The following is a 26729-nucleotide window of genomic DNA, read 5'->3' on the forward strand; positions in this document are numbered from 1 at the left end:
GTTTTAGAGAAGGAAAAAAAAAAACAAAACTTAGGTAAGGGATGTTGGTTTAATAGGTATCAGTTTGGATTCATGTGGAACGAGCATTCATTGTAAAACCAAAGGATTAGCATCTTATTTGAAACATGAGAATTTATGCATTTGCATTATAACTGGACTGACAGAAATGAAGATTCTCCAGAAAGACACTTGCACCTCCCAATCTGACTAACAGACCATTGCAACAATGGACACAAGAAATGAGAATTTCCCTAGGAATCTCATGTTAGTAGGAAAAGGCTGAGTTCTGTTGCTAGTCAGAGAGAAAGCCTGTGTCTCAGAGGTTTCAGACAGGTCTCACAACTAGTCAGACCTTCCTGGAGACAGTGATGTGATGGGTGACCCAGGCGACAATGGGCAGGACTAACCCTTAGCATCGACCACTTAGTTAGGCACAACTTTTAACCCAAACCTTAGGTCAAGGCCCCAGACGTGGACCTGATGTATACCCCTGAAACTTCTAGCTTTCTTTTCCAGTGTGACAACCTCATTTTTCTGCTTTTTGCTATTCATGGTGTCTTTAGTTAGTGGAGCCTAGCTTGTTAGGGATGTCAGTGCCCAGATTCAGACCCAAGTGACTCTGGTTGATAATGCCGTTCTTCTTTTCCAGTAACTAAAATAGCCCAACAAAACAAAGCAAAATCAACTATTATATCATGAATTGGGCTAGCAGAAAAAAGCAAAAGATACATGGTCTACCCATGTACAGAGTGCATTGCCATGTTGGCCAATGCCAGTGCTTTCGGACAAACGGGAGGAGTGGCCCCCAGAGCTATCAGAGTGTGTGTGCGGGGGTGGGGGAGGATATCCATGTTCTTCATCCATTACTGATCTTCAATGTGTTTTAGGAAGTCTATATTTGCCACCTAATGCTGAAGATAAACATATCTGCCATCCTTCGCTCTTTATACCATTGGATACTAGTTTTACCCCTGGGGTGGCTGTTAAGACCAGGAAGCTAACTCACACCAACCAGCTCTAGTCATTAGTCAAATCAAGAAGCATAGACACAGGTAGGGAGCCATTCACGTACTACTCGCTATGTTTCTTGGTGTGAATTGGAGACATGTGGCAGAAACTCGCACACCTAGACCGCTTCATTAATATGCGAATACACTGAGCCCTCCACCTCCATATGGGGAGACTCGTGTCGTATCATGGTGGTCCTAGTCTCACTGATCTGGTTTGCAGTCTAACCTTCTCTCCTATTGCTGGGACCTGCCATGGGGGACTCCAGACCTTCAGTAGTTCTTGCTGCGTTCCCAGCAGGGGCAGCCAGTTCGTCCTGCCACGGCCCAGCCCCATTTGTAGACTCGGGATCTAGCTCTGGGCTTTGCACTGAGTCCGGTACGGACTCGAATGCACTGTTTTCCTCCTCCTCATCCTCTTGCGAAGAGAAGACTGTGCTCTCAGAGATCTTGGCGCTATCCACAGAGGAGAAGCGCGTGTGGCTGGCAAAGCGGTTGTTGCCGTTGTAGCAGGAGCTGCTGTAGCAGGAGCTGCTGTAGCAGGAGCTGCTGTAGCAGGACGTGCTGTAGCACGAGGGGCTGCAGCACGAGGCATCACAGCCCTCGCAACTGTGGTCCGCTCCTTGCTGGGGGCTGGAGTCACTCTCACTCCCCGTGCTGGGGTGTGCGTCGCCATCCTGACCAGCACCAAGGCTTTTGGATAAACTGGAGAAGAGGCCCCCAGAGCCATTAGAGGGCGCCATACATAGTGTAGCCCCCTCATTCTCGCCATCTTCCATGGACTGCGGGTCAGCAGCTATTGTATCCACCTCGCTGAGTCCATCTTTTTCAGAGGACTCCTTGAGGGTAATCTCCTCCTCCAAGCCATCCTCCTCCTCCGTGGTGCTCCCTCTCTGAGCCGAAGGCATGCTGTGCAGCAGGGTGTGGATGCGGATGTAGTGTGTCCTTGGGGTCTCAGGCTCTCCACAGGCAGATGCAATCACTGTCTCAAGCTCAGATACAGGTAGGGAACATGGTCTGCTTTTCTTTTTCACCGAGGCCCTCAGCTGCAGTCCAGGCTCTCCTTGCTCCAGGGCAGAAACCTCTTCTTCCTCCTCTTCCTCATCCTGGCCCTTCTCCCGCATCTCCTCTTCTCCGGCTCCATCTGCCAGCGCTGCGCCCTCTTCTGCCCCGCTACCTTCTGGCAACAGGGATGGTGGCAAATTCTCACCCAGGTCAAGTCCCTCTGCCACTTCTTCTGCACTCAGAGTGGGCAGGGCGTCGTGTTGCTCTGGGTCTTGAATCTCTCCGGCCTCTGTGGGTCCTTCCGAGATGTGGCCATCATCCTCAGTCTCCATAGGACCTGCAGCTTCCTCAACTGGCCCGGCGTGCTCCTGTTTTTGGTTCCCTGAGCTGTTCATTCCATTCTCTTCACTTGTCGACTCTGGCTTCAAATTCTCCGAGTGTTCTGGAACGTCCCCAGGAGGTTCCCCATTGCTGCTTTCCACCACACTGTTCATGATGCTGCTGTCCTGGGTTTCCGCTGACTCAGGCTCGGCACTCAGAGAGATCTCTTCATCATCTGCGGGCAAGAAGAAAACTGTGTCATTTTTTTTTCAGAAGAGCAAGGGGAGCTAGTATTCTGGGTAGGCATATATAAACCATGGCAAAGGGGCTCTCATATAAGATACTGGAGATGAGTGGATGAGGGCTTCTTACTCTCTAGATCACTACTGGAAAATTCTGTAATGAGTGCTCTTCATGTCAATGACACTTTCAGCAAGGCTACTCTTCTACAATTCTCTTTCAAGGGACTGCAAAGACATTTTTTAATATCCCAAACCTGGCTTTACCCTCACCTCAGAGATCAACAACGCTTGACACATACTGTGACTTTCAGAGGTGAGGATGGCAAGAGTGTTTATAATTCCTTAACAACTTTAGGCAAGTTGCTCTTGCTCAGCTGAGGCTCTTGCTCAAAACATTTCCCATGGCTCATCCTCAAGATGACAGAATAGCTAAGCCAGGCTCTTACGCTTCAACGGAGAAGAAAAAGGTTGAACTGCATTCATCGTCATCCGCAGCATTTAACAATAGGAAACGAAGGTTTCCAACTGGACCACCTTTCAGGGAGAAGCAACCACTGCTTAACTTTCCCTGACTTGGTGGGAAACACATGTCTGATTGGTATTCTGCTTCAAATGCATTAGTGCAATTCCCGTTTGAAGAAAATTTTCTCTCTGCTAAAACATACGGCAGTGTTTCTGCACACCCTGAAGGGTCAGTCTTAGAATAGCAAAGGCTGGATCCGACCGAGTAAAGCAAGTGTCTTCCTACAACCTGGTTGTGTGCTGGGGCTTAGGGATTGGATGGCCATAAACTTCAGACTCTGTGTTCTCAGAGGCTTCGCCAGCTTTAAATAGTAACTCACATTTGGTTCAAGATGACTGCACGCTTCTCGGCATGGTTTATATTTAGTGTGGGTGTGTGGGAAAAGAGAAAAAGGAGGATTGCGAGGCGTCCTCTCATCATCATTGTTTGGAAATAAGGTTTGGTATGGAAAACTGAATGCAAGATGGTTCTGAAAATTTCGTTTTCCCTGTTACACTGTAAAAAGTCACTGTATAATGTAGCTCTTCAACAATATGTCACTCGTCAGCTCGTAGCCAATCTATAACTGGTTAGTAGGTAGAAAGGGATGTGACACTTCCATCCATTCTTCCATGCATTCATTTGTTCGTGGATAGAGTGATTACACTGCTTTTCAGCATCTCCTCTGTGAGGTTCTGACAGTAAAACAGCAAGAGGCCGTTTTGTATCACATTGTTGACCTTTACACTACTGTGTAACCATCTATCTTTGGGTGATGGGAATTAGGAGGAACCTTTTCCCCAAAGAGCTAGCAAAGCTGGCTTCTAAAATCAGTCACTGGCTTCTGGGACACAGATGGAGATGAGAGAGCTACAAAGCCTATGCCACACTTGGGGAGAACTATGGTTGTCTGCGCTTTAGAGAGAAGAACCACGCTGGAGCACTAGCCTTGAACACGACATGAAGATCATGCTGGAAGTACCTGCATGGATGGAGGATGTGATCTCAAATCGGAACTGCAGCTGTCCACTCACATGGTCAGTTGGAAGCCTGCGGCCAAGTGTGTAGCTGACCACCCTATCCCTAGAAGGAAATAAGCACCATCACAGATTTTGCAATAGCCTATCCTGCTAAAGACCACACAGTGTGCTTTCTACACCAGCTGCTGCGACAGGCAAGCTCAGAGGAACTACTGACAGGAAGGGAGGGGCTCTCTGGGGACCTATGCTACCACCTTAAGGTACATATGTGGGGTCAAGTACAAGGAAATTCTTATCAAATATTCTAACTCAAGGGTCAGAAAACTACAGTTCATATCTAATCATCACTTTTTTATTTTGGTATGGTCATAAGCTTTATTTTAAAGATTTGGTGGAAAATACTTAAAGAAGAGTAAATTGTGTGAAATTCAAATTTAAGTATCTGTTTTATTGGAACACAGCCATGCTTATGAGATTACACATTACCTATGTCACAGTGGAAGGACTGAACAGTTTAGACAGAGATTGTGTGACCTGTAAATCCCAAAATATCACTCCCTGTAGAGACTAAATTTGACAATATGAATTGTACAGAAGGCGAGAGGACAAAAATTGCAAATGTTTTTGCTTGATCTTCCGTGGACATTGCCATTTTCAAATACGCCCCTGGCAATGGAGGTGCCAGAATATGTTAGAGGGAATATATGCAATGTGTAAGAATAGATTCCGTGAAAGTTCCTGGAGAGCCTGTGCTGGGCTATGGGAAGCCACCTGCTACAGGATGGAGCAAAAACAAGACTTGTGTTCACTGACCTTTGGTTTCCAGAGGCACCAAGTATGGAGACGCTTATTGACTACTCTGGATTCTGGTGCCATACCCATTCAAAGTCATTTTTGAATTGCTGAAAAATAATCTATCCAGGGAGTAATCAATCTGAAGTTGTAATGGTATTTTTTCACAGGCAATACAGTTTTTATTAAGCAGTTTCTTGCTACTTTGTCCAAATGAGGGAAAGTACGTCTTTGGGAGATCCAGGGACAAACAAAGGTATATTTCATAGCCAACTGTTTACTCTGTATCCACTCCACTGACTCATTTGTGATATTCAAATAAAAATACGAGTTACTGAGTGTCAGTATTAAATGATTTCTTAGCAAAAATTGACATTATGAAGCAAATAAAATAACCCAATGATGCATTAATTTAATATTTTCCTTGATAAAGTATGGCATAGTGTTTATTTTTAGAAGTCATTATATTTCACAATTAAAACATTATATGGAGATGTAATAGGATGAACCACAATTCTCTGTCAATTTAGAAAGGGGGAGGATATTGGTTATTATTTTGAAGTATGCCCACTATGATTTAAGAAATGCTTTCTGAATCTAAATAGATAGAAATGAGAGCTGAAGATGATCATTTGGTGACATGGCAATCAAGTTCACTGTGTTCTGCACTCACTTCCCAAGATTTCCTCTCTTTGCTTCCAACCACTCAGAGACCTCAGAAAGTGGTTCCTGAGGCCCTGCCATAGAAGAAGGTGCTGATGCTGACCTTTGCGTCCTATATGCTGAAGCCTATATGTACCCCACAGAACCTGCCTTTAACAGCTTACAACTAACTGGAGACTAAGGAGAGGCCAGTCGATAACGACCTAGATAGTCAGTGACACTCCTCTCAAAGTGAAGATCGGAGTTGAGTTTAGAGACCAAAAGACAACTGAAAGGTAGTGCTACAGTTTAAGGAATGGAGAGAGGACTGGAAATGGTGTGTGTGTGTATGTGTGTGTGTGTATGTGTGTGTGTGTGTGTGTGTACTGTGGGGTTGTACCATGGCTCAAGCCAAATGACTACTGATTGCTTCATGGCCATCGTCCAGCAATTTCTTCCTTCTTATGCTGGACATATCTCTAATGCGCAGCTTTACAGGAGTGGTCTTCACAGGTGATGGATACTGCAGGCCTTGGAAGAGAAGGTGGAGTGGCCGGAATAAGTGGAGGAGTAGGAGTTGGAGCAGGGTAAGTGTGTCATCCTACCAGAGGTGGTGGGGAGTAATACCACCAAGGCTTACTGTTGTCTGCGCTCATCTATGCTGCCCCTCCCTCTAAGAGGGAAGAACACTAGGAAAACCAAACTAACCTTGCTCAAGTTAGGGCAAACTCCTTCTACCTTTTTGTTTTCCTACCTGGGTATACATTCTTCCACAATGCAAGGCTGGTATTGCAGGTCAATACTAAAAAACGTCCTTGGTGTAGGAAAGCGGATGAGTCCTCTCTGTTGCTGTAATGAGCCAGAGAGTTCAGCCAGCAGGAAGTAGCTGAGTATCTGTTAGGCAGTGGTGGGCTCACCGCTGGAGTATCAGAAGTCTTACCAAACCTCTTTTGCTGTCTTGCTCCATACCTGGCAGAGCATTAGCAGTGTGAGGGTAGGAGAGGAGTGGAAAGTACAGCAATAACAAACTAGGCAATCAGCTGCAGGAGGAGGGAGGCAAGTGTGTGTCTAACCTTGACTTATCCCTCACAGGTCTCTCCTTCTTACGTGGAGAAACGATAATCCTTAAGAAGTGTTACAAGAACCAAATGAAAAAGACCAAGGTCATAAGGAACACCATTCCCTCTCAAGCCCTACTATGTGCCAGTGATAATATTAGGCAGTTTACACCAGGGTGTTGCTTGTTCAATTTTCACAAACCTGAATGGGTAGTGGAAACATAGTCTGACATGTGGCAATGACTCCATATATGTCAACTTCCTTTGGTTTGAGGATTAAGGCACACAGCTACACACATGCTGTCAGGTACTAAACAAACTCCTAGAGAACTTCATATTAAAATATCCAAAAAGTCTTTTTCATAGTATTTCATAGTATTTTTCAGTCTTTTGATATTACTCTGTGAGACATAACATATTAATAATATGCTTATAGCTAAAGACCCATGCTAATATTTTTAAATGTAGTGCTATTAGCTAAGGAAATACACATTATAAAAGAGGTGATCTGATCATAGTTCATTTTAATAAAAACTATGAGTGAATATGAATGCAAAATATGTAAAACACAAAAGCATATTCTTATATACAATTGACTTCTGCAACCAACATAATTGCTGTCATTTCCTGAAAATGCATGCTTTTAAAATTTCATCTAGAATTTCTTGCAAATAGCATATTTTGAGAAATTCTACCCAAGAAGCATAGCACTTCGTCTGGGTATGGAAATGCAGTATGTGGCTAAACTCTACATACAAGACAGGTGAAGGAATGAAATATTTTCCATAGCAAAGGCAAACTTTAAACTTCTATTTATGCAGGAAAATGTATTTTTCAGTACTGTCTTATGATTTTCTATCCTCTTTAATATGTTTTACACAAATTACACATAACTAAGAAGAAGGGGAATGATTTAAGTGAATATCATGGCTCAGGAGAGACCCAGGAACTGGAAACCATTTTAGTTTGTCTTTCCTTAAGACTTTATAATGGCAACTCACAAGCCATCCTGAAGGTAGCCTATGAGTGGAAGGGCGTGGCCTATGAGTGAAAGGGCGTGGCCTATAAGTGGAAGCATAGCCATCTCAGTCACAGTTTACCCTATGGCGTGTCTCTCCAGCAGCCTCTGAACCGGCATTGACAGCTTTCCCAAGAAACGCTTGATGATGGGACGGCTCTTGGCAAACTTGTCCTTCACTTCAATTTCCAGCACATCAGTTGGCAGAGACACGAAACTGAAATGCTGCAATGAGAAACCACATCACATCAACTAACCGAGAGGTTCTAGGGCTGGTAACTCCCAGTTCCTGTGCCTTGTGACAGTTCCTTGTGACGCTGTGAGACCTATTTGTTAATAAAGGAAGGCTGACAACTATATTCTCTCTTAGATATTAAAAAAGGCATTGAGAAAGGAGTGAGAAATATGTAAGACCGAAACTTGGAAGGTAGGATAAGAGGCTGTGAAACGCTATCTTTTAGACTTGATACAACCATTACCTCACAACAATCGTGGTTACCTTCACTAAGCCAATGTATCAGCAATCAGTCATGGAAGTGGGAGGGACTTGAAGGACTACATACTTCACTGCTGAAGTCTGGCTATTGGTGGAATCTGAGAGAGGGCGGGTTATTGTTTTCTGTTTTACATCCCCTGCTGATCACATCAGGCTGCATGGATGGTTCCCACGGTCAGGACAATGGGCCTTGTTAAGCCCAATGAGTAACAAGGACAACACCCAGCCTCTTCCACTCCAAATCAACAGGCATGGAAGTGGAGCGATCTGTGAGGAGAAAAGGGGCTGGACATGGGTAGCAGGCGGATAATAAAGAGCAGGGATTAAGAGGGGTCAAATGCACTGGGTACATGTGTGGAATTGTATAAGATGGAAATTTGATTAGATGGGAAGGAGAGTTAATCTTTTATATTCAGATAAAATCAGCACAAGTTGAATAAAAAGCACTTACCAGTCTCTCATACATTTGATTAAATTACCATTAGAAATGGGAGTGACAGGCAAGAGACTTGCCTTGGGGGTGAGGAAACACAGAAGGAGATTTAAGGAGAGAGAGGAGGGATAATGTAGACTAAAGAGACATAAGAATTCTATTTCTTTATTTTTACTAAAATTACATGTATTTTACTTTTTATTTGGTGGCGCACACCTTTAATCCCAGCACTCGGGAGGCAGAGACAGGAGGATCTCTGTGAGTTGGAGGCCAGTCTGGTCTACAAAGCTAGTTCCAGGATAGGCATCAAAGCTACACAGAGAAACCCTGTCTTGAAAGAGAGAGAGAGAGAGGATTTATATATCACTATCATTTCTCATCTCTCCTCCCACCAACTCTCCCCAATTCCTTTCCACCTTTATGGCCTATCTTGAATACACACACACACACACACACACACACACACACGAAATGCTTTAACCGAAGCTACACCACTTGGGGTGATAATACTCTCCCCCAAATTCATAGACTACATAATTAAAACACCAGTGTCTGGTATGGGAAAACTTCTTTTGAGTTGTTTAGTCAAGGGACTCCAAAAGACCCCTTCCAAACAATATAGGCTATCACATTGCCCTTAATTGCCTGAAGACACCACACACCTTAGACATAAGACTTGGAAGAATCCAGATGGAGCTGACTTGGATGCTTCTTCTCTGAGGATTAGCTTTCATAGTATAAGAAGAAGTTGTGCAAACTGCCAAGGTGGGCAGGGAAATCAATCGATAGTTCTACCCAGTTGTAACATCAATGAACCACAAAAATAACTTGAATGGAAAGCTAATCCAAAAGAAATAGTGGTACTTCTATCCTGGTAGTAACCAACAGCCACCTAACTGAACTTAAGGCCCTTTCATTAGGAAGGAGTTCATTCTGGTACTGAAAACTAGCTAAGGGCATCTCACTAGCCAACAACTCCAAAAGAGGTAACTCATTTCTGGAACTGTATTTTTAATTTGTTAGCCTATGGTGTTATAGTACAACTCCTTTTAAACCACAAACACACACACAAAATCTATCTATCTATCTATCTATCTATCTATCTATCTATCTATCTATCTATCTATCTATCTATCTATCATCTATCACTATCAATCTCCTTCCTTCCTTCCTTCCTTCCTTCCTTCCTTCCTTCCTTCCTTCCTTCCTTCCTTCCCTCCCTCCCTCCCTCCCTCCCTCCCTCCCTCCCTCCCTCCTTCCTTCCTTCCTTTCTTCTACTTATCACCTACTTGCCTATCAATCTACACATCTGGCTTAAGTGGTAGACCTGTTTATAGCCCTTTGATGAACCTCCACACAGATTTCCATAATGACTGTACCAGTTTGCATTCTTATCAACAGTGAATAAAAGTGTTTCCCCCCCCACACCTATGTTAGCATTTGCTGTCATTTAATCTTAGCCATGATGACTGAGGTAAAGTGGGAGTGGATTTAATCTTCATTTCCCTGGTGGCTTAGGATGCTGAATGTTTTAAAGATGTTTCTTAGTTATTTGCATTTCATCTTTTGAGAACTCTATTTAGTTCTATGTTCCATTTTGGAATTAGGTTGTTTGGTACTTTCTTTTCTTTTTTTGTATATTCCAGATACTAACCATCTGTGAGATATGTCCCTAGAAAAGATTTTTTTTTTTTTTTTTTTTTTTTTTTTTATGTTCTGCAGGCTGCTTCTTTATTCAAAGAATTTTGACTTTTCTGTCTGGAAGTTTTTTTTTTTTTAGTTTTACCAGGTCTCACTTAGTTTCATTGCCTGAAATATTTTTTTGTATCTATATCCGAAGATATATATGTACACATGTGTACATGTGTACATATATAATGACTATTTGTTTGTTGGAGATGCTTAAAGAGGGAAAATCACTTGGGAAGTAGAGTAAAATACTACCCCAGTTTATAACAATGAGTCACATAGAATAAGGGGACTGGATGCATTATTTTCTTGGGATGAAGTTTCTTTGTATGTAACTTCCAGACATGTAATTCATGCAATAAGATGGAGGGTAGTCCGTGTGGTGTCATTCTAGTTCAGCTTGGCCTCCGTCATGATTTCTAGGTAAGTCTGTGGCTTTGTAGGAATACCACTGACTCTGTGAGGATTAAACAAACAAACAAACAACAACAACAACAAAAACGAAGCAAGTAGTGAAAAAAGTCTATAAAGTTGGGCCTGGTGAGCTAACTCAGTGGGAAAGGGCTCTTGCTAGCAAGGCTGATGACCTGAGATCCACTCCCGAGTCGGAAGAGAGACTTGTGTTCTGCAGGTTAGCCTTTGCCCTCAACACACTTGCTGGGGCACATATGTGCCAACCCACATGTGTATAGAAAGGTTAAAAAAGATTATTATTTTTATGCCAGTGAGTGTTTTTCCTGTAGGTATGTATATATGTGTACCATGTATGTCCAGTCCTTATAGAACCCAGAAGAGGCTTTCTGTTCATCTGGAACTGGAGTTATCAATGATTGTTAGACACCATGTGGGTTTTGAGACTCAGACCTGAGTTCTCTGAGAGAGGAGCAAGTAATCTTAACCCCTGAATCACCTTTCTAGCTTTGGGTTGTTTGTTTTCTTCATGTTTAGTTTTTGAGTTCTTTGTTTATTCTGGATTGCAACCTTTTTGTTACTGGGAAAGATTGTTTCTCAATTTGTAGATTGCATCTTCACTTGATATAATTTGTTGTACAAAATTTTTGTAATTTCATGAAGTCCCATTTAGTAATTGATAGCCTTAATTCTGTTGTTAGTGTCATAATCAAAAGTCGTTTCTTTTCCAATGAGTTTAAGTATATTTTCTAATTTTCCACTATCAGACTCAGGTTATAAGGTCTTATGTTGAGATCTTTAATACATCAGAGTTGAGTTTTGTGTATGGCGAGAGATAAGGATCAAGTTTCTTTTTTTCACTCATAGCTACTCAGTTTGACTAGCAACATTTGTTGAAGATGCATCTTTTATTCTATGTGTATTTTTAGTCTCTTTAAAAAAATTAGATGGCTTATATATGGGTCTTCAATTCTTTTTCATTGACCCATGAGTCTATTTTTATTCTAGGACCATGCTGTTTTTATTATGATAGTTCTGTAATATAGCTTAAAATCTAGGAGGATGATATCTTCTTTTTCTCTACTTATTGTTTTGGATTATTGGGTTATATGAAAATACAGAATTTAAGATTGATTTTTCAATGTCTGAGAATTGTGAAGGTATTTTGATGGGAATTACATTAAATCTCTAGCTTGCTTTTGGTAGGATGGAGATCTCACAATATTAATCCTACCAATCTAGGTGCATAGGGAATTATTCTGTCTTCTAGTATCTTCTTTTATCTTTTTTTCTAGTATCTTAATGTATTTATTTATTTTTTAAAGGATATGATTTTTTTTTTTTATTTATTACATATACAGTATTGTGTCTGCCTGCAGGCCAGAAGAGGGCACCAGATCTCATTATAGATGGTTGGGAGCCACCATGTGGTTGCTGGGAACTGAACTCAGGACCTTTGGAAGAGTAGGCAGTGCTCTTATCTACTGAGCCATCTCTCCAGCCCCCTTAATGTATTTATTGTACAGGCCTTTCAATTCCTTTGTTAGATTTGGTCCTATATACTTTATTTTTCTTGAGGTTATTGTGAATGGTATTAGTCCCTTGATTTCTCAGAATATTTGTCACTTGTATATATAAATATCATTGCGTTTTTTCTTTTGTGTGTGCTACTTTTGTATCCTTTCCCCATGATGACAGGATTTATCAGCCATAGAGGATTTCTGGTGGAGTCTTCAGGGTCTTTCACGCACAGCATTCTGTCACCTGCACGTAAGGATACTTCCACTTCTGTCCTGTTTGTATCCCCTTTTCTCCTTCTCTTATCTTAGCTCTCTAGTGAACAATAGAGAATTTAGCATATTTCTATATGGAATGGGAGCAGGGGGCGTAGTCATCCTTGTACTCCCCCTGATGTTAGTGAAAATGCTTGAGCTCCTTTCTCCATTTAGCAAGATTTTGGTGGAGAGACTGTAGTGTATTGCCCTATGTTGAGGTACGTTTCCTTATTCCCAGGTAGTCCCTGAATATTATCATGAGGGATATTGGATTTTGTAAAAGATCTTTTCTGTATCTAATGAGATGATAATGTGATTTTTGTCATTTAGTTCCTCTCTGTGGTGGATTATATATATTTATCTCTGTATGTTGAAGCATCCCTGAATCTTTATGATGAAGCTGACTTGATCATGGTGGATAATCTTTTTTTTTATGTGTCTCTTGTTTTGAAGTGCATTATTGACAGGTTTTGCATTTGTGTTAATCAGAGATATTGGTCTAAATTTTTCTTTTTTGCTGGGTCTTTTTGTGCTTTTGGTGTAGGACAATCTTAGCACCATAAAAAAGAATTTTGGGACATTCCATTTTCATTCTGTGGACTATTTTGAGGAACGTTGATGTTGGTTCTTTGAAAGTCTGTTAAAATGCTGTGCCAAATCCATCTGGGCCTGGGTTTTTTCTTTTTTCTTTTTTTAGTTTGAGGTGTTTAAATTGCCTTTTCTATCCAATGGATGTTAAAGATCTCTCAAAATTATTCCCTTCTTCAAGATTTAACTTTGGTAGGTCCATATGTCTAGAAATGTATTTATTTCTTTTATAGTTTCCAGCTTGTTGGAATGTAATTAAAAAGAACCACGATTTTGTGTATTTCCTCAATATGTGTAGTAGTGCTTCTCTTTATCTCCAATATTATTTATTTGGGTCCTTTTATCCTCCCTTTGGGTAATTTGGCTAAAAGTTTCTTAATCTTACTTTTCAAGATTGTTTTCATTTTGTTTCATTATTTTAAAATTTTTATTTACTTAATTTCAGTCATGAAATTTGATCACCGCTTCCAGTTCACTTTTTTGGTGTTTATTCTTGTTTTTACAAGGCCTTTGGGTACATCATTTCTTTATTAATTTGAAAGCTCTCAACTTTTTATATAGGCACATAGTGCTACAGACTTTCATGTACTGTATTCAATAAATTTTTGTATATTGTACTTTCATTTTCTTTCATTTGAAGGAATCTTTAAATTTCTTCATCATTTCTTCTTTCATCCAACTGTCATTCAAAAGTGTGCTGTGTAGTTTCCACAAAACACCCTGCTTTCTGTGGTTTATATTGCTGCTGATATTCAGTTGTATGCCACTGTAGTCAGATGGAATGCAAGGTGTGGTTTCAATTTTCCTGTTTTTGTTGAGACTTTGAGTTTATCCTAATCAGTGTTCTCTTTTAGAGAAAGTTCCATGGGCTCCTGAGAAGAATGTGTATTCTTTAGTGTTTCAGCCCTGGATGGTTAAGTTTCAGAGGAAAGCAAAGGTTCGACTGAGGCTCTTGGTATAATATTTTGTGTTCAAGATTTGTGGTTTCTGGTCATCTGGAGCTGAAGAGTTTGGCTGTGATTAAAAAGTGACAAGAACCACTGAAATAAAACATTTGCTTTATCGGGACAATTGACGGTGCTTACCTGGAGCTAAGATATTAGTAGCAATTTAGAAAAGACCATCATCACTGAGATGCAGTCTACTGGGAATATGTCCTAAGAGTCAGAACACAGAAGCCTTGGTACAGAGGGGGATGAAGACTGTACCTAATTCTGGTAACTGAACTTGGCAGAATGTAAGAGTCTTCCAGGTGGTACTGGTGTTGAAGACATGGAATAGTCATGGAGAAGAGTTGAGGTTTTTGCTCTGTGAGAATCTAGGAGAGGCCACTAGTGAATATGCAGCCTCAGCTGAAGAAGAAGCTCCTGAATTGAGGTGATCATGGAGAGAAGTTGAGGTTCAGCATCATTGGGCAGGTTCAGAGTCCCTGAAGGGAGTTCAGGAGAGGCTATTGGTAAAGGCACAGCTCCGCTGAGTGAAGACCCTAGCATTTCGGCGAAGCCAGTACCATGGAACAACCACCAAGGACAGCAGCATCTGTGGCATGGAGCTGACCCGTCTACAGAACAATCTACACATGCTGCCAATAATAGAGATAAATAGGCTGTCATTAGTGTTTTTGATCTTAGCCATTCTGACAGGTGTAAGATGGTATCTCAGAGTCATTTTGATTTGTGTTTCCCAGATAGCTAAGGATGCTGAGTAATTCCTTAAATATCTTTTGGCTATTTGAGATTTTTCTGCTGAGAATTTTTTGTTCAAATCTGTACCCCATTTTTAATGGGATTGTTTGATATTTTGATATCTAGTCTCTTGAGTTCTTTATATATTTTGGATATGACTCCTCTATCAAATGTGGGGTTGATGAAGATCTTTTCCCATTCTGTAGACTGTCATTTTATCTTATTGACAATGTCCTTTGCCTTACAGAAGCTTTTAAGTTTCAGGATGTCCCGTTTATTAATTGTTGATCTCAGTGTCTATGTTCCTGGTATTATAGTTGAAAGTAGTCTCCTGTGCCAATGCATTCAAGGTTACTTGCCACTTCCTCTCTATCAGCTTCAGTCTAACTGGCTTTATGTCTTTGATCCACTTGGACTTGAGTTTTGTGCAGGGTGAAAGGTATCGATCTATTTGTATTCTTCTACATGCTGCCATCCAGTTATGCACTTGTTGAAGATGCTCTCTTTTTTCCCCCACTGTATATTTTTAGCTTCTTTGCCAAAAATCAGGTGTTCATAGGTGTGCAGATTAATGTCAGGTTCTTCAATTTGATTTCATTGATTCATGTGTATGTTTTATGCCAATACCAAACTCTTTTTATTACTAATGCTGAAGGCAAGTAATAAATCATCCTGAATTAGGTAACCCAGACTCAGAAAAACAAATACTGTGTTTACTCACTTGTAAGTGGATGTAAATCAAAGGACAACCCGGCTATAATCCACAGCCCCAGAGAAGCTAGATAACAAGGGGGACCCTAAGCAGGATGCATGGATCTCCCTGGGAAGAGGAAATAGATGAGATGTCCTGACTAAACTGAGAGCTGGGGGCTAAAAGGGAGGGGATGGGGGAGGAGAACATGAGGGACCAGGATGTTTAAGTTGGGGATGGGACGGAGGGGAGAGTAATGATAGAGATATGTTGATAGAGGGTGCCAGGGAAACTCCCAGGGACCACCAGGATGACCCCAGCTAATACTCCTAGCAATAGTGGAGAGGGTGTCTGAACTGCCATCTACTGTAATCAGATTGGTGACTACCCTGGTTGTTATCATAGAGCCTTCATCCAGTAACTGATGGAAGCAGATACAGAGTTCCATAGCCAAGCACTGGCTGAGTTCTAGGAGTCCAGCTGAAGAGAGGGAGGAGGGATTATATGAGCAAGGGGGGTGGTCAAGAACATGATGGGAAAAACCACAGAGGCAGCTGACCCGAGCTTGTGGGAGCTCACAGACTCTGGACCCACAGCTAGGGGGCCAGCATGGGACTGACTTAGGCCCTCTGCATCTGGGTGACAGTTGCATAGCCTGGTCTTTTGTGGGGCCCCTAGCAGTGGGACCGGAACCTGTCCCTTATGCATGAGCTGGCTCTTTGGAACCTATACCCCATGGTGAGATGCCTTGTTCCAACTTGATACAGGGGGAAGAGCTTAGCGCTGCCTCAACTTGATATGCCATCCTTTGCTGACTCCCATGGGAAGTCTTACTCCTTCTGAATGGAAAGAGAGGAGGAGTGGATGGGGGGTTAGAGGGAAATGGAGGGAGGAAACAGGAGGAGAGAAGTGAGGGGAAACTGTGATTGGTATGTAAAATAAGTAAATAAAAAACTCAAAAAGTCTAAAACCTAAAGTTATTAGTGTAAAATATTTTTTATCTTTGGAGATTAATATAATATATAATTTTCACCTCCCCTTTCCTCACCCTAAACCTTTTCATATGCCTCTCTGTTCTCTTTTCCAAATTCATGGTCTCTTTTTTCATTAGTTGTTTATACACATATCTAATTATTCTTCATATACATATGTGAATATACATACATATTCCTCATATACATAAATACAGCATGCTCAGTCTGTATAATGTTACTTTTTAAATGTGTGTTTCCAGGGCTGACCATGTGGTACTGAGTAACCTCTGGAGGACGACTCCTCCCACTCTCGGTGTTCCTCAGTTACCTGTAGTCCTTTATTTAGGATGAGACCCACTGAGTAAGAGAAAAATCTTTGCCATTTATACGTTCAACAAGTCTTAGTGTTTAGAATACAGAAAGAATGCAAAAGTTAAACATTAGGAAAATAACACACTTTAGAAATGGGCCCTGGAACTAAATAAAAAATGCTTTTTTTAAAAAAAAAAGAAAGAAAAATGCAAATAGCTAGGAAACACTTTAAAAAGTGGGCTCCATTCCCTGATGACTCCATCTTTTGGGGTGATCTCAGGATTCACTCAGCTTTTACCCACCGGTCCTCTCATCTTCTCTTCTAGCCATCCCCATTTCTGTGTGTCAGCTACCAGTATGCAGAAACTCTTTCTCCCTGCGGCCATTTAGTTCTCTTTAGACTTAGTCCTGTAGCAGTCTGCTGGTAGGAGCCCTTCCTCTCATCCCTTCAGTTCCCTGGGGGGTGGGCACTACCTCTTGGCACAGACCCAAAGTCTCCCTATCTTCTTGGTCCATGTCTTTTTAGACTTTTGGTTCTATTGCAGCTTGCCTACAGTAGCCCTTTCTTGTACTCCACCTGTTCTCTGTGGACTCCACCTCTTGGTGGGGAGGCTGGTTCTTTCCTGCATACCCTCTCAGCCTTTCCCCAGCTCACCTCCACTCCATTCTGATACCTGGTGACCTGAAGAAGCACTTTCTACAAGGGACTCAATAACCACAACACTCACTCAGGACACAGAGTAAGAGACAAAACCAAAGAACAGCACACCCAGTCAACAAAGACAAGACCAGATCTCAGCACTAAGAAACATTTCAAAAACTAAAACTCCAGATGCCTGAAAGGTCACCATGAATCCCCAAATACTTTGCCCAACAAAAAAGCAAGAAGCAGTTTAGAGAAAACTATGTCCAAATTCCCAAATATTGTTTATAAATGTTTGTTTACATTTAAAGGGGGACATAGAGATTTGCATTGGTATGGATTGGTTTATTGATACAAATTTAAGGGCAATTTTATTATATGTATATTTCTGCTCTTGATTATGGTATTGTGTTCATGCAGCTCATTTAAAAATGTAATGTATAATTAAGAAATATAGGTTAATAGATAATCATCTAAAATAGTAAAGCTTGTAGTCACGTTAGTTAGGTTTTCTAGATATATAGACATATATTTCAGTTAGGTAATCTTCAAACCTTTCAAAGACTACAGAATATGGCATTTAAAATGTTTTAATAATTAGGACTTTTTATGATAATGAGGCACATCTGCTCCTGGCAGCACCTATCTACTTCCAGAGAAAGATGGGCATTGACAAGGCTCTTCATGGAGTTTGTTTGCCATTTAGGCAAGAAACTGATCTTTACTTAACTGCTTGACCAGACTTGCAGGACCCATAGAAAAATGACTGCTAAAGTTGCCTAAAGTAGGTGAGACAACCCTTTGGGGTTCCTGCTTCATGAAAGAGACTGCCAGACATTCTGCAGTACACAGAAGAAAGTGCCTGACAAACTGCCAATATATGTGAAACTGTCTTTGAAATTACCTGCTTCATGGAAAAGTCTGCCAGATACTATGGGCTTGTAGGCCCATTACAGAAGAAATTTGGGTGACTGTCCAGGCAGCAAGATGTCTCTGTCAATTCTAGAGTTTTGGAAGTTGCTTACAATGCACTTCCTGTTTACTTAGGTAATATTATATCCTTCTGGAGTCTTTGATGGAGTTGAAGAATAGATACTTATAGTTTTCCTTAGTTATGATAAAAGACAAAGTAAATATAAATATTATAACTGTAAATCTTGCTTGATACCTGTTTTGTTATATGCAACTTTACTATGTTAAAGTTAAAACCTTTCTTTTCATTTGAACAGAAAAGAGGAAGTGGTGTGGGAAGTCCTTCTATCTCTGTGTTGCTTTTATTGATTAATGAATAAAGCTGTTTTGGCCAGTAGCTTAGCAGAATAAAGCTAGGCAGGAAAGCTAAACTGAATGCTGGGAGAAAGAAGGCAGAGTCAAAGTGACACCATGTAGCCACAGTAGCTAACAGACACCAGAACTTTGTCCAGCAAGCCACTACAATGTGGTGATACACAGATGAATAGAAATGGGTTAATTTAAGATATAAGAGTTAGCCAGAAATACACTTAAGCTATTGGCTAAACAGTATTGCAAATAATATGGTTTCTGAGTGATTATTTAAGGTCTGGGAAGTTGGGAACGAACAAGTGGTTTCTCCTACAACAAACACAAATGCTGACATGCCTGTGGGGAATGAGGTATGTTTATAAACTGCTGTTGTATATAAATTAGGCAGCCACTTTGGAAATCAGTTTCTTGAAAAACTAGAAATAGAACTAACTTGTGACCCAGGTCCTTGGCATATACCCAAGGACATTATATCCCTGTATAGAGACACTCACATATCCATGTTCATTGCTGTTCTTCATAACTGCTAGAAAATGGCATCAATCTAGATGCCTGTACACTGACAAATAGATAAGGAAAATGTGGTACACATACTCAGTGGAATATTACTCAGTCATAAAAAACAATGAACTCATGAATATTTCAGGTAATGAAATGACTGGAAAAATATTTGAGTGAGGGAACTGTGGTTCATAGTTTTAAATATTTTTTTGTGTGTTTAATTTGGAGCACAAATAGAGTCTAGGAAATTAGAAAGTAGTTTTTGTTTTTTGGACTAGAGGGGAATACTTAAAAGAGGGATGGGAGACAGTAGCTTATAGACAATATGTAAATTAAGATGCAGAATACTGTGAATAGAAAGGCTTACACAGGGAGGTGTGTGGAAGTGTAGGTACTGACACATACACACACACACATATATATTTACACACACAAATGTATGTATGTATGTGTGTGTGTCTGTGTGTTTGTAGGTGCAGGAACAATTAAAGAGAAAAAGGCCATGAAATTGAAAGACAGCAATAGGGGCACATATGAGGTATTTGAGTGAGGAAAGAGAATACTAAAATCCCCAAAAATTAAAAAACAAAATATAAATTTTACATGTTAATGGATAGAGTTGAAAACTGTCAGTCAGAATGAGGTTGTACTGACTCAGAAAAAAATATTACATGTTAGGTTTCATTTGTGGATGCCACTTTGAATATTCAGATGTATGCTTCATTTGTAATATCCATAGAGGTTAGAAAATTTAGTAATGGAAAATGGGGATTTCAAGGGATGGGAGAGCAAACTCAATGGTATAAAAAGTCAAAGAGAAATAATGGAATAGGAAGAACTAAATTGGATTGGAGGATAGGTGGGCAGGGTAGAGGAAAGAATATGGGGATAGATAATAACCCAAAAGACCTTTTAAATAAGTAATATGAAAACTTAGTAATGTAGATGCTTCTTGAACTATACATAGTATTTACATACATACATACATACATATATACATACATACATGGTCGAAAGGGAATTACAGTGTAACACTATAGATAAAACTATAATCCCAGTGGTAGGAATAGTTGCCTCTTTTTGACAAGAGAGGTCCTGTAGATGCCCTAGCTTTACAGGTTATTGGCAATGCTATTGGTTACCTTATAGAAGCTGAAAGTAAGACACCATTGCTGAAAGCCCTATACCTCAGTCACTGATCATGGAGGAATCATGCAGGTGCTGGCCTGGAAGCTTCATCCCTATGGGCTAGCTTTCACAGTTCTGGGAGGTGATATGCATCCTACCAGACATAAAAGGTAACCGCCAATCTCAACCAGCTGTGAGCCCTGTGAGCTAAAATAATGCCTACACTGACATGACGCATTCACTGGAGCAAAATGACATGAAGATAATGGTAGTAGCCCACAACTTTCTGATTGGATTTAAGTCCCATCCCACAGTGAAGCCCACATCTGGCACCATTATCAGGACAAGGACCTGTGGCTAGACAAGCTAGTCATAGCCCCCAGTGAAGAACCTGATGCTATTTTTCTGCTAAACGGACACAGTCTTATATAGTAGTAGTCACGTGCTGTGTATCCACAGATTGGTGCATCTTTTACCCTCATCAGAGAAGCCTCTGTGCCTTGCATATGGTGACTTGTACAGAGACCAACATAAGGCCATGAATTTGAGAGGAAATAAGAGGGAACATCAGGACATTGGAGGGAAGAAAGAGAAGGAGGAAATCATGAAATCATAATCAAAACTTATCTTTCCCTGTATCCTTGTTTGGTTCATTTTATTTCAGTTTTTAAATTTAAACTAAAAGATAACTACATGAAAACCCAATAAAAACAAAAGAAAACAAGCAGAAAAGAATTTTGAATTTTTTGACTGGAAAAATCAAAGCAAAACAAACATATAGCAAGTTATTTGAGAGTCACATTGAAAAAATGAAGATAAAAGTCACATAAGCTACCAATTACACACACAGAAATGAAGCCAGCTCTTATCTGTCTACTTTTAGCACCATGCCTATCGTGACTAGAAAAACATCAGAGTGAAAAAGGAAAAAACAGGACAAAGAGGAAAATGTTTGTTACTGGTTTGGTTGCAGTGTTCTGATGGAGGAAGGTCATTGGTTAAAAAATAAAGAAACTGCTTGGCCCTCATAGGTTAGAACATAGGTGGGTGGAGTAAACAGAACAGAATGCTGGGAGGAAGAGGAAGTGAGCTCAGACGCCATGCTCCCCTCTCCCGAGCAGATGCGATGAAGCTCCGACTCAGGATGGACGTAGGCTAGAATCTTCCCGGTAAGCGCACCTTGGGGTGCTACAGAGATTATTAGAAATGGGCTAAATTAATACGTGAAAATTAGCCAAGAAAAGGCTAGATATAATGGGCCAGGCAGTGTTTAAAAGAATACAGTTTGTGTGTTGTTATTTTGGGGCATGAGCTAGCTAGGCGGCCGGGAGCTGGGTGGCAGGAACGCAGCCCGCAGCTCCCACAACAGTGTTCCTCACGGGTTCCATGTGTCTGAACACATCATCTTTAGCTGGAAGCTCCATTTCAGGAGGTTGTGTAAACTTTTGCACATGGGACCTTGATGGCAAATGTCGAGCCATAGAACTGGGCTGGAGTGTTAAAACCAGCTGTATCTCACCACGCAGTCTTGGTCTCCTAACCCTCAGAGATGTAATAAGTAAGCTGTGTGAACAGAGCCTCAAGCCTCTTCCTCTGCCATGCCTTTCCCTCCATGACTGACTACGTTCTTCTTAGTGAGCCAATACAAATCAGTCCTTAAATTGTTTCTTGTCTGATAAATTGTTTATCACAGGCAAGGAAAGTTACTGTGAAATACAGTTGTCTCATTAGTGCCACTATACTGTGTATGTGCCAAAGTTCACTTAAAAATGCCCATATTTGTGTATGGAAAACCAGGGCATATAATGCCTTGTTCTACATGTGCAAAAAATCTAAAGAAATTGAATAAGTTCTATCCAGTATTTCACAACTAATTTTGGTGTAGATGACTTGTCCTCAAAAGTAAAATAATGCATTCTTAAGTACATAACACTAAAAATCTTAAACAGCATTGAAATTGTTTGTATTTACATGCAAAATAGGGAAGGCGCCTGAGTCCATGTAGATTTGTTCTACTTAGTATTCCTTATATATTTTGTAGGGTAATGATTCCACTTTTGGAATTGTTTTTCTTGAAAATTTTGCTTGTGTTTGCATTTTGTATTGCATCTCAATATAATTTGAGCTGGATACACAACTCATTCCTTACCCCATCATTCATACTTTGGTTGAGGACAATAAAGAACACACATTTAGAATAGTACTACAATGATTTGAATGAGAAATATACGTCATAGGCTCCAGCACTCGAAAACTTTGAGTTGGTGCTGCTGTTAGGGCAGGGTTTGGGAAGATGCAGTCTGGAGGGAGGAAGTACATCACTAGGAACATGGTTTGAGAGGCGATACCTGGCTTTGCTTCCGGTTATCATCCTCTGCTTGGTGTCTAGAGTTGAAGATAGGATCACTGAGCTTCCGGCAGGCATGCCTCCTCTACCGTTATTGACTTTACTTCTGGAACCCTAAGCCAAAATAAACTCTTTCTTTTCTGGCATTTTATCAAAGCAATAGAAAAGTAATACAGAAGTTGGTAGCAGAGAGTGAGATGTTTCTGTTAAGAACGTGGCCATGGTAGGTCTTTTATTTTTTTAAATTTGCAGTAGTATAGCTTTAGGGCTATTCTATTCTAGTAAAAGCCCAAATGATAGTGGTATTGAAATCAATGCTTGACATTCTTTTTTTTTTTTTTTTTTTTTTTACCAGAGCAGATGCCACACTTTATTAAAACACAACATAAAGCACTCTTATCAAGAAATACACTGAACAACAAAAATAGATGCTTTTGCTTCAAATCCCTAGTCTTTTACAAATAGAAACATTAATTCAGAATCACCCCTGGAAACTTTACAAAAACATTAAATGAATTGTTGGATAAGACTGCATGGGGTCAGGACCAGAGTATCTCTTGTTATGTGCAGGTGTGTGTTTTTTTTTTTTTTTAAACAGTTCTGGGTACTGAAGCCAGGACCTTGCATACGCTAGCAAAGTGTTATACCACCAGGCCCAGGACTGAAATTTGGTCTTTAAAGACAGATTCTTGCCAAACTCTAGGCTCCCCTCAAGCTCATGACTCTCTGGCCTTGGCTTCTTGAGTGTTAATGCAGGAGTGCACACCCAATTTTGTTCAAGTGTGTCTGTTGAGACAGGGTCTCACTATGTAGTTCTGGCTGGCCTAAACTCCCTAGGTAGACAACTAGGTCGGCCTCAAATCCACACAGATCTGCCTATCTCTATGTCCCACAGTGTATGACACCACACCCTCCCTGCCCAAGTTAACTCTGACAGTTCCTTCAGACGGAGAAACCTGATTTTAGTTTGAGTGGGCTGCTTGGGCTTTTTTGTCTTTGGGCGCGTTGGAAGATTTCCTGGGTTTAAAGAACTTGGCCTCTGGTTTTCTGGTTTCTGGCATATTTCTTGGCTTCTTTCCTGCGGTCTCAGGCTCTGAAGCTTCTGGGGTCTCTGTAGCTGGTAGGGCCTTCCTTTTCTTTCCCGGATGTGTATTTGTATCAGGTTTCTTTTTTGGAGACTTTCCCCCTGTGATATTTTCTTGCATCTCCAGGTTTTCTTTATTCGGTGTTTCTCCTATTGGGACCAGCTGTGGGATTGCTTCTTCACTCTCGTCTGTCCCTTCAGGTTGTGTTTTTACTTTGCTGGTCTTTTTCTTCTGGGGTCTTGGGGCCTTCACTGGAGCACTGCTAGTTTTACCTTGAGATGCAGCCTTTTTGGAGCTTTTCCTTAACATTTTGTTTTTCTTCTTCGACTTTTCTTTTTCATAATTCATTTTTTTCTTTATTACCTTTTTCCTCAGGCTATTGAAGGACATGATGTTGTTTTCATCCTGGCATGTGACAAATGAGGAAAAAATGGGAAGGGAAACCGACTTCTCAGTTTTTAGGAACAAGAGTTTCACACTCTGCCATTTCTCTGGCAGTTTTTCTGAAAGCATTTCTGAGACAGCCAGGATGTTTTCAAGGATGTGCTGAGGCTTCATTCCAGTGTGACCAACACGCACAGCACTGCAAGAACCTTGTTTGGAGATGTTTAAGACGGTCCCTGTGATACAGTTCTTAATCTCTTTGGACAGATTCTTGGCCAGAAGGTTTACAGATACTGGAACTTTCTTCCTCTGATAGAAGTGTCTTCCTATGTGTGTAGGCAAATGCCGTCTAATTCTTTCATCAGCAATGAAGATGTCAAAGCTACCCAGGAGGCGGAGCTTGGCTTCATAGGCTTTATATTCTGTTTTTAAAGTTCTAAAAGGGATAATCCGAGAGATGCTGTTCACGCCATGTTTTTTCAAAAGCGCTTTATAGAAACATTCTGTCTGTTCAGGCGACTCACAGTCATCTTTGGTAAACAAACAGACTTCTGATGAATCTGTTAGAATACTATGAGGCAAAGACATTCGGGTCCGCAGTTCTTTCTTTGGAATTTTCCATAATACCACCATTAAAAATAAATTCTCATTCCCATTCGAAAGTAACTCATTATTGTTTTTCTTGACTTGGAGTGTGCAAGCAGAACTTCCACTGCCTTTCTTATCTGCTCTCTATCCAGACGTTCCAGAGCGGTCGGCGTGTCGGCTGAGGCCGGGGTGGAGGCGGACGCAGAGCTCTCCATGACTCTCCTAGCCTCGTGCCAATGCTTGACATTCTTAAATTAATTTTTTAAAACATGAGAATAAAATTTCACATCAGCCAGTATCTAGATTTTTCACCTTTATCTGAGACTTATTAAGTACAGAGGTGTTAAGCAGGGTATATCTATCTGTTGTGTGCCATTTGGCACTGGTTGCCAGGGGCAGAAGCAGCATTTTCCTGGTATTTAGTTGCCAGCTGCTTTGTGGAGTTATGTTTCATTTTTGTTTGTTTTCGTGGCACTGGGAATGGAATCCAAGGCCTTAGACACAGGTGAGCGATGTCTACCTAAGCTACAACTCTCGCATGAGATTTATTGAGCTAATTTCAGGTGTAGCATTTTAAATGCAATGCATAAACCCGAGGACAGAGAATGAGAGCCCTTTTCAATATATTTCCAGAGAAAAAGTGATTTCAAGCAAAGACTCATAAATTTCATAATGTTAAAAGCATTCTAGTTGACATTTTTAGTACCAAACCATTTTGATAGTGGGATTTAAGAAATGTTTTCTACGACTTATACTACCTTTGTGACAAGTGTGTCAGGCAAACTTGCTCACTTTTTTTCAAATATCAGTAATTACTGTAGCATTTTGTGTTATCCGCAGGGATTCAATAAGTAGCTCAGAAATTATTGGTAAGAATATCTGGGATTGAATAAACATGTCACTGTATATCCAATATTCTTTTTTTTTTTTTCGGTTTTTCGGGACAGGGTTTCTCTGTGGTTTTGGAGCCTGTCCTGGAACTAGCTCTTGTAGACCAGGCTGGTCTCGAACTCACAGAGATCCGCCTGCCTCTGCCTCCCAAGTGCTGGGATTAAAGGCGTGCGCCACCACCGCCCGGCAAACTTGCTCACTTTTTTTCAAATATAAGTAATTACTGTAGCATTTTGTGTTATCCGCAGGGATTCAATAAGTAGTTCAGAAATTATTGGTAAGAATATCTGGGATTGAATAAACATGTCACTGTATATCCAATATTCTTTAATAGTGATATTTTTCAATGTTTTATAATCTGTTCATAACTGTTAATAGTAGTTCAAGTGTAGCTCAATTTCCATTTCAAAACTAAAAAGCCTTCCTGGGGAGCCTGGAAGGGGTGATTTAACTTAGCAAGAAGATGGTACACTTTAAGAGACAATGAGATAGGTCTGGTTCCAAATATTTAACTATATTTTCTTGCCTACAATGTTTGAAAATTCCACAGCAGAGATAAGAATGATCTACTCTGAATAGTCATGGAAGAGCTATGTCTAATGCAAGTGGGTTAGGTTGGGGCACATCTCCATCAATTACAGGTGGATATAAGTGGGTGGGTGAGGACATTACCAGGCTTAAAGGAAAACTGATGGCTCAAAATGTAGAAGTGTTCACAAGCCAAGTTAGGCTTTGAGCTGAACTCTGTGCTTGCACAGCCACACTTTCCCCTTCTGCATAAGAGCTCACTCACTCCTGCCCTGCTCCCTGTGTCTCCAGCCACAGCTGCCAGGTCGTGTTCTCAAGTGATCAGCTGAAAGTCAAGGAGTCAAACAAGCTGAGCCAAGTTCTCTAGGAGGGGAGTTAGTGAGTCCCAGCATCACACATTATTTGTTGAAGAACTCCTAACTCCTGGGTGGTGGAGACGGTCCTTTACTGGTGCGATGAAGTGTTCAACACTGGAAACTCTATTCAAACCACCAAGATGGTATGAAAAATTAGGTTTTGTATCTATCTAAATCAAGCAGTGTGTAACTAAATCACGGATATTCTAGAGACGACTGGTTTATCTAACCCAGGACGCTGATGACTTTAGTATCTAGTTTGGAGCTCTCGGTGATGACAACCTGGGGAGAACTATAGAGAAATGGGAGTAATCACATTAAATGCGCTTTTCCTGCTCGCAGGCACCTGTTCTGAATCAGAATGGAACCCACT

General features: G+C 40.8%; 2 protein-coding genes across 7 annotated transcripts in view; both read right to left on the minus strand.

Annotated features, from left to right (window-relative positions):
• Nucleotides 1-26729, minus strand: part of Hecw1 (HECT, C2 and WW domain containing E3 ubiquitin protein ligase 1) — a 247825-nt gene that overhangs the window by 62817 nt on the left and 158279 nt on the right. For 4 of the 6 annotated variants that reach the window (XM_057787419.1, XM_057787414.1, XM_057787416.1 and 1 more), the window contains 3 exons: nt 7650-7792; nt 4060-4160; nt 1237-2568 (listed from right to left, as the gene is read on the minus strand). In XM_057787419.1, coding sequence (XP_057643402.1) covers nt 1237-2568; nt 4060-4160; nt 7650-7792 — 1576 coding nt within the window. The remainder of the gene's footprint in view (nt 1-1236; nt 2569-4059; nt 4161-7649; nt 7793-26729) is intronic. The other 2 variants (XM_057787420.1, XM_057787418.1) reach the window with 1 other exon arrangement.
• LOC130885715 (ribosomal L1 domain-containing protein 1-like) lies at nt 23185-24809 on the minus strand. The gene is given in 2 exon segments (XM_057787421.1): nt 23185-24679; nt 24682-24809. Coding segments are annotated over 2 exon segments (1308 nt in total). The 5' UTR covers nt 24797-24809; the 3' UTR covers nt 23185-23486.

Source organism: Chionomys nivalis, chromosome 13, assembly GCF_950005125.1.
Source record: "Chionomys nivalis chromosome 13, mChiNiv1.1, whole genome shotgun sequence".
In the NCBI taxonomy this organism is placed as follows: domain Eukaryota; kingdom Metazoa; phylum Chordata; class Mammalia; order Rodentia; family Cricetidae; genus Chionomys; species Chionomys nivalis.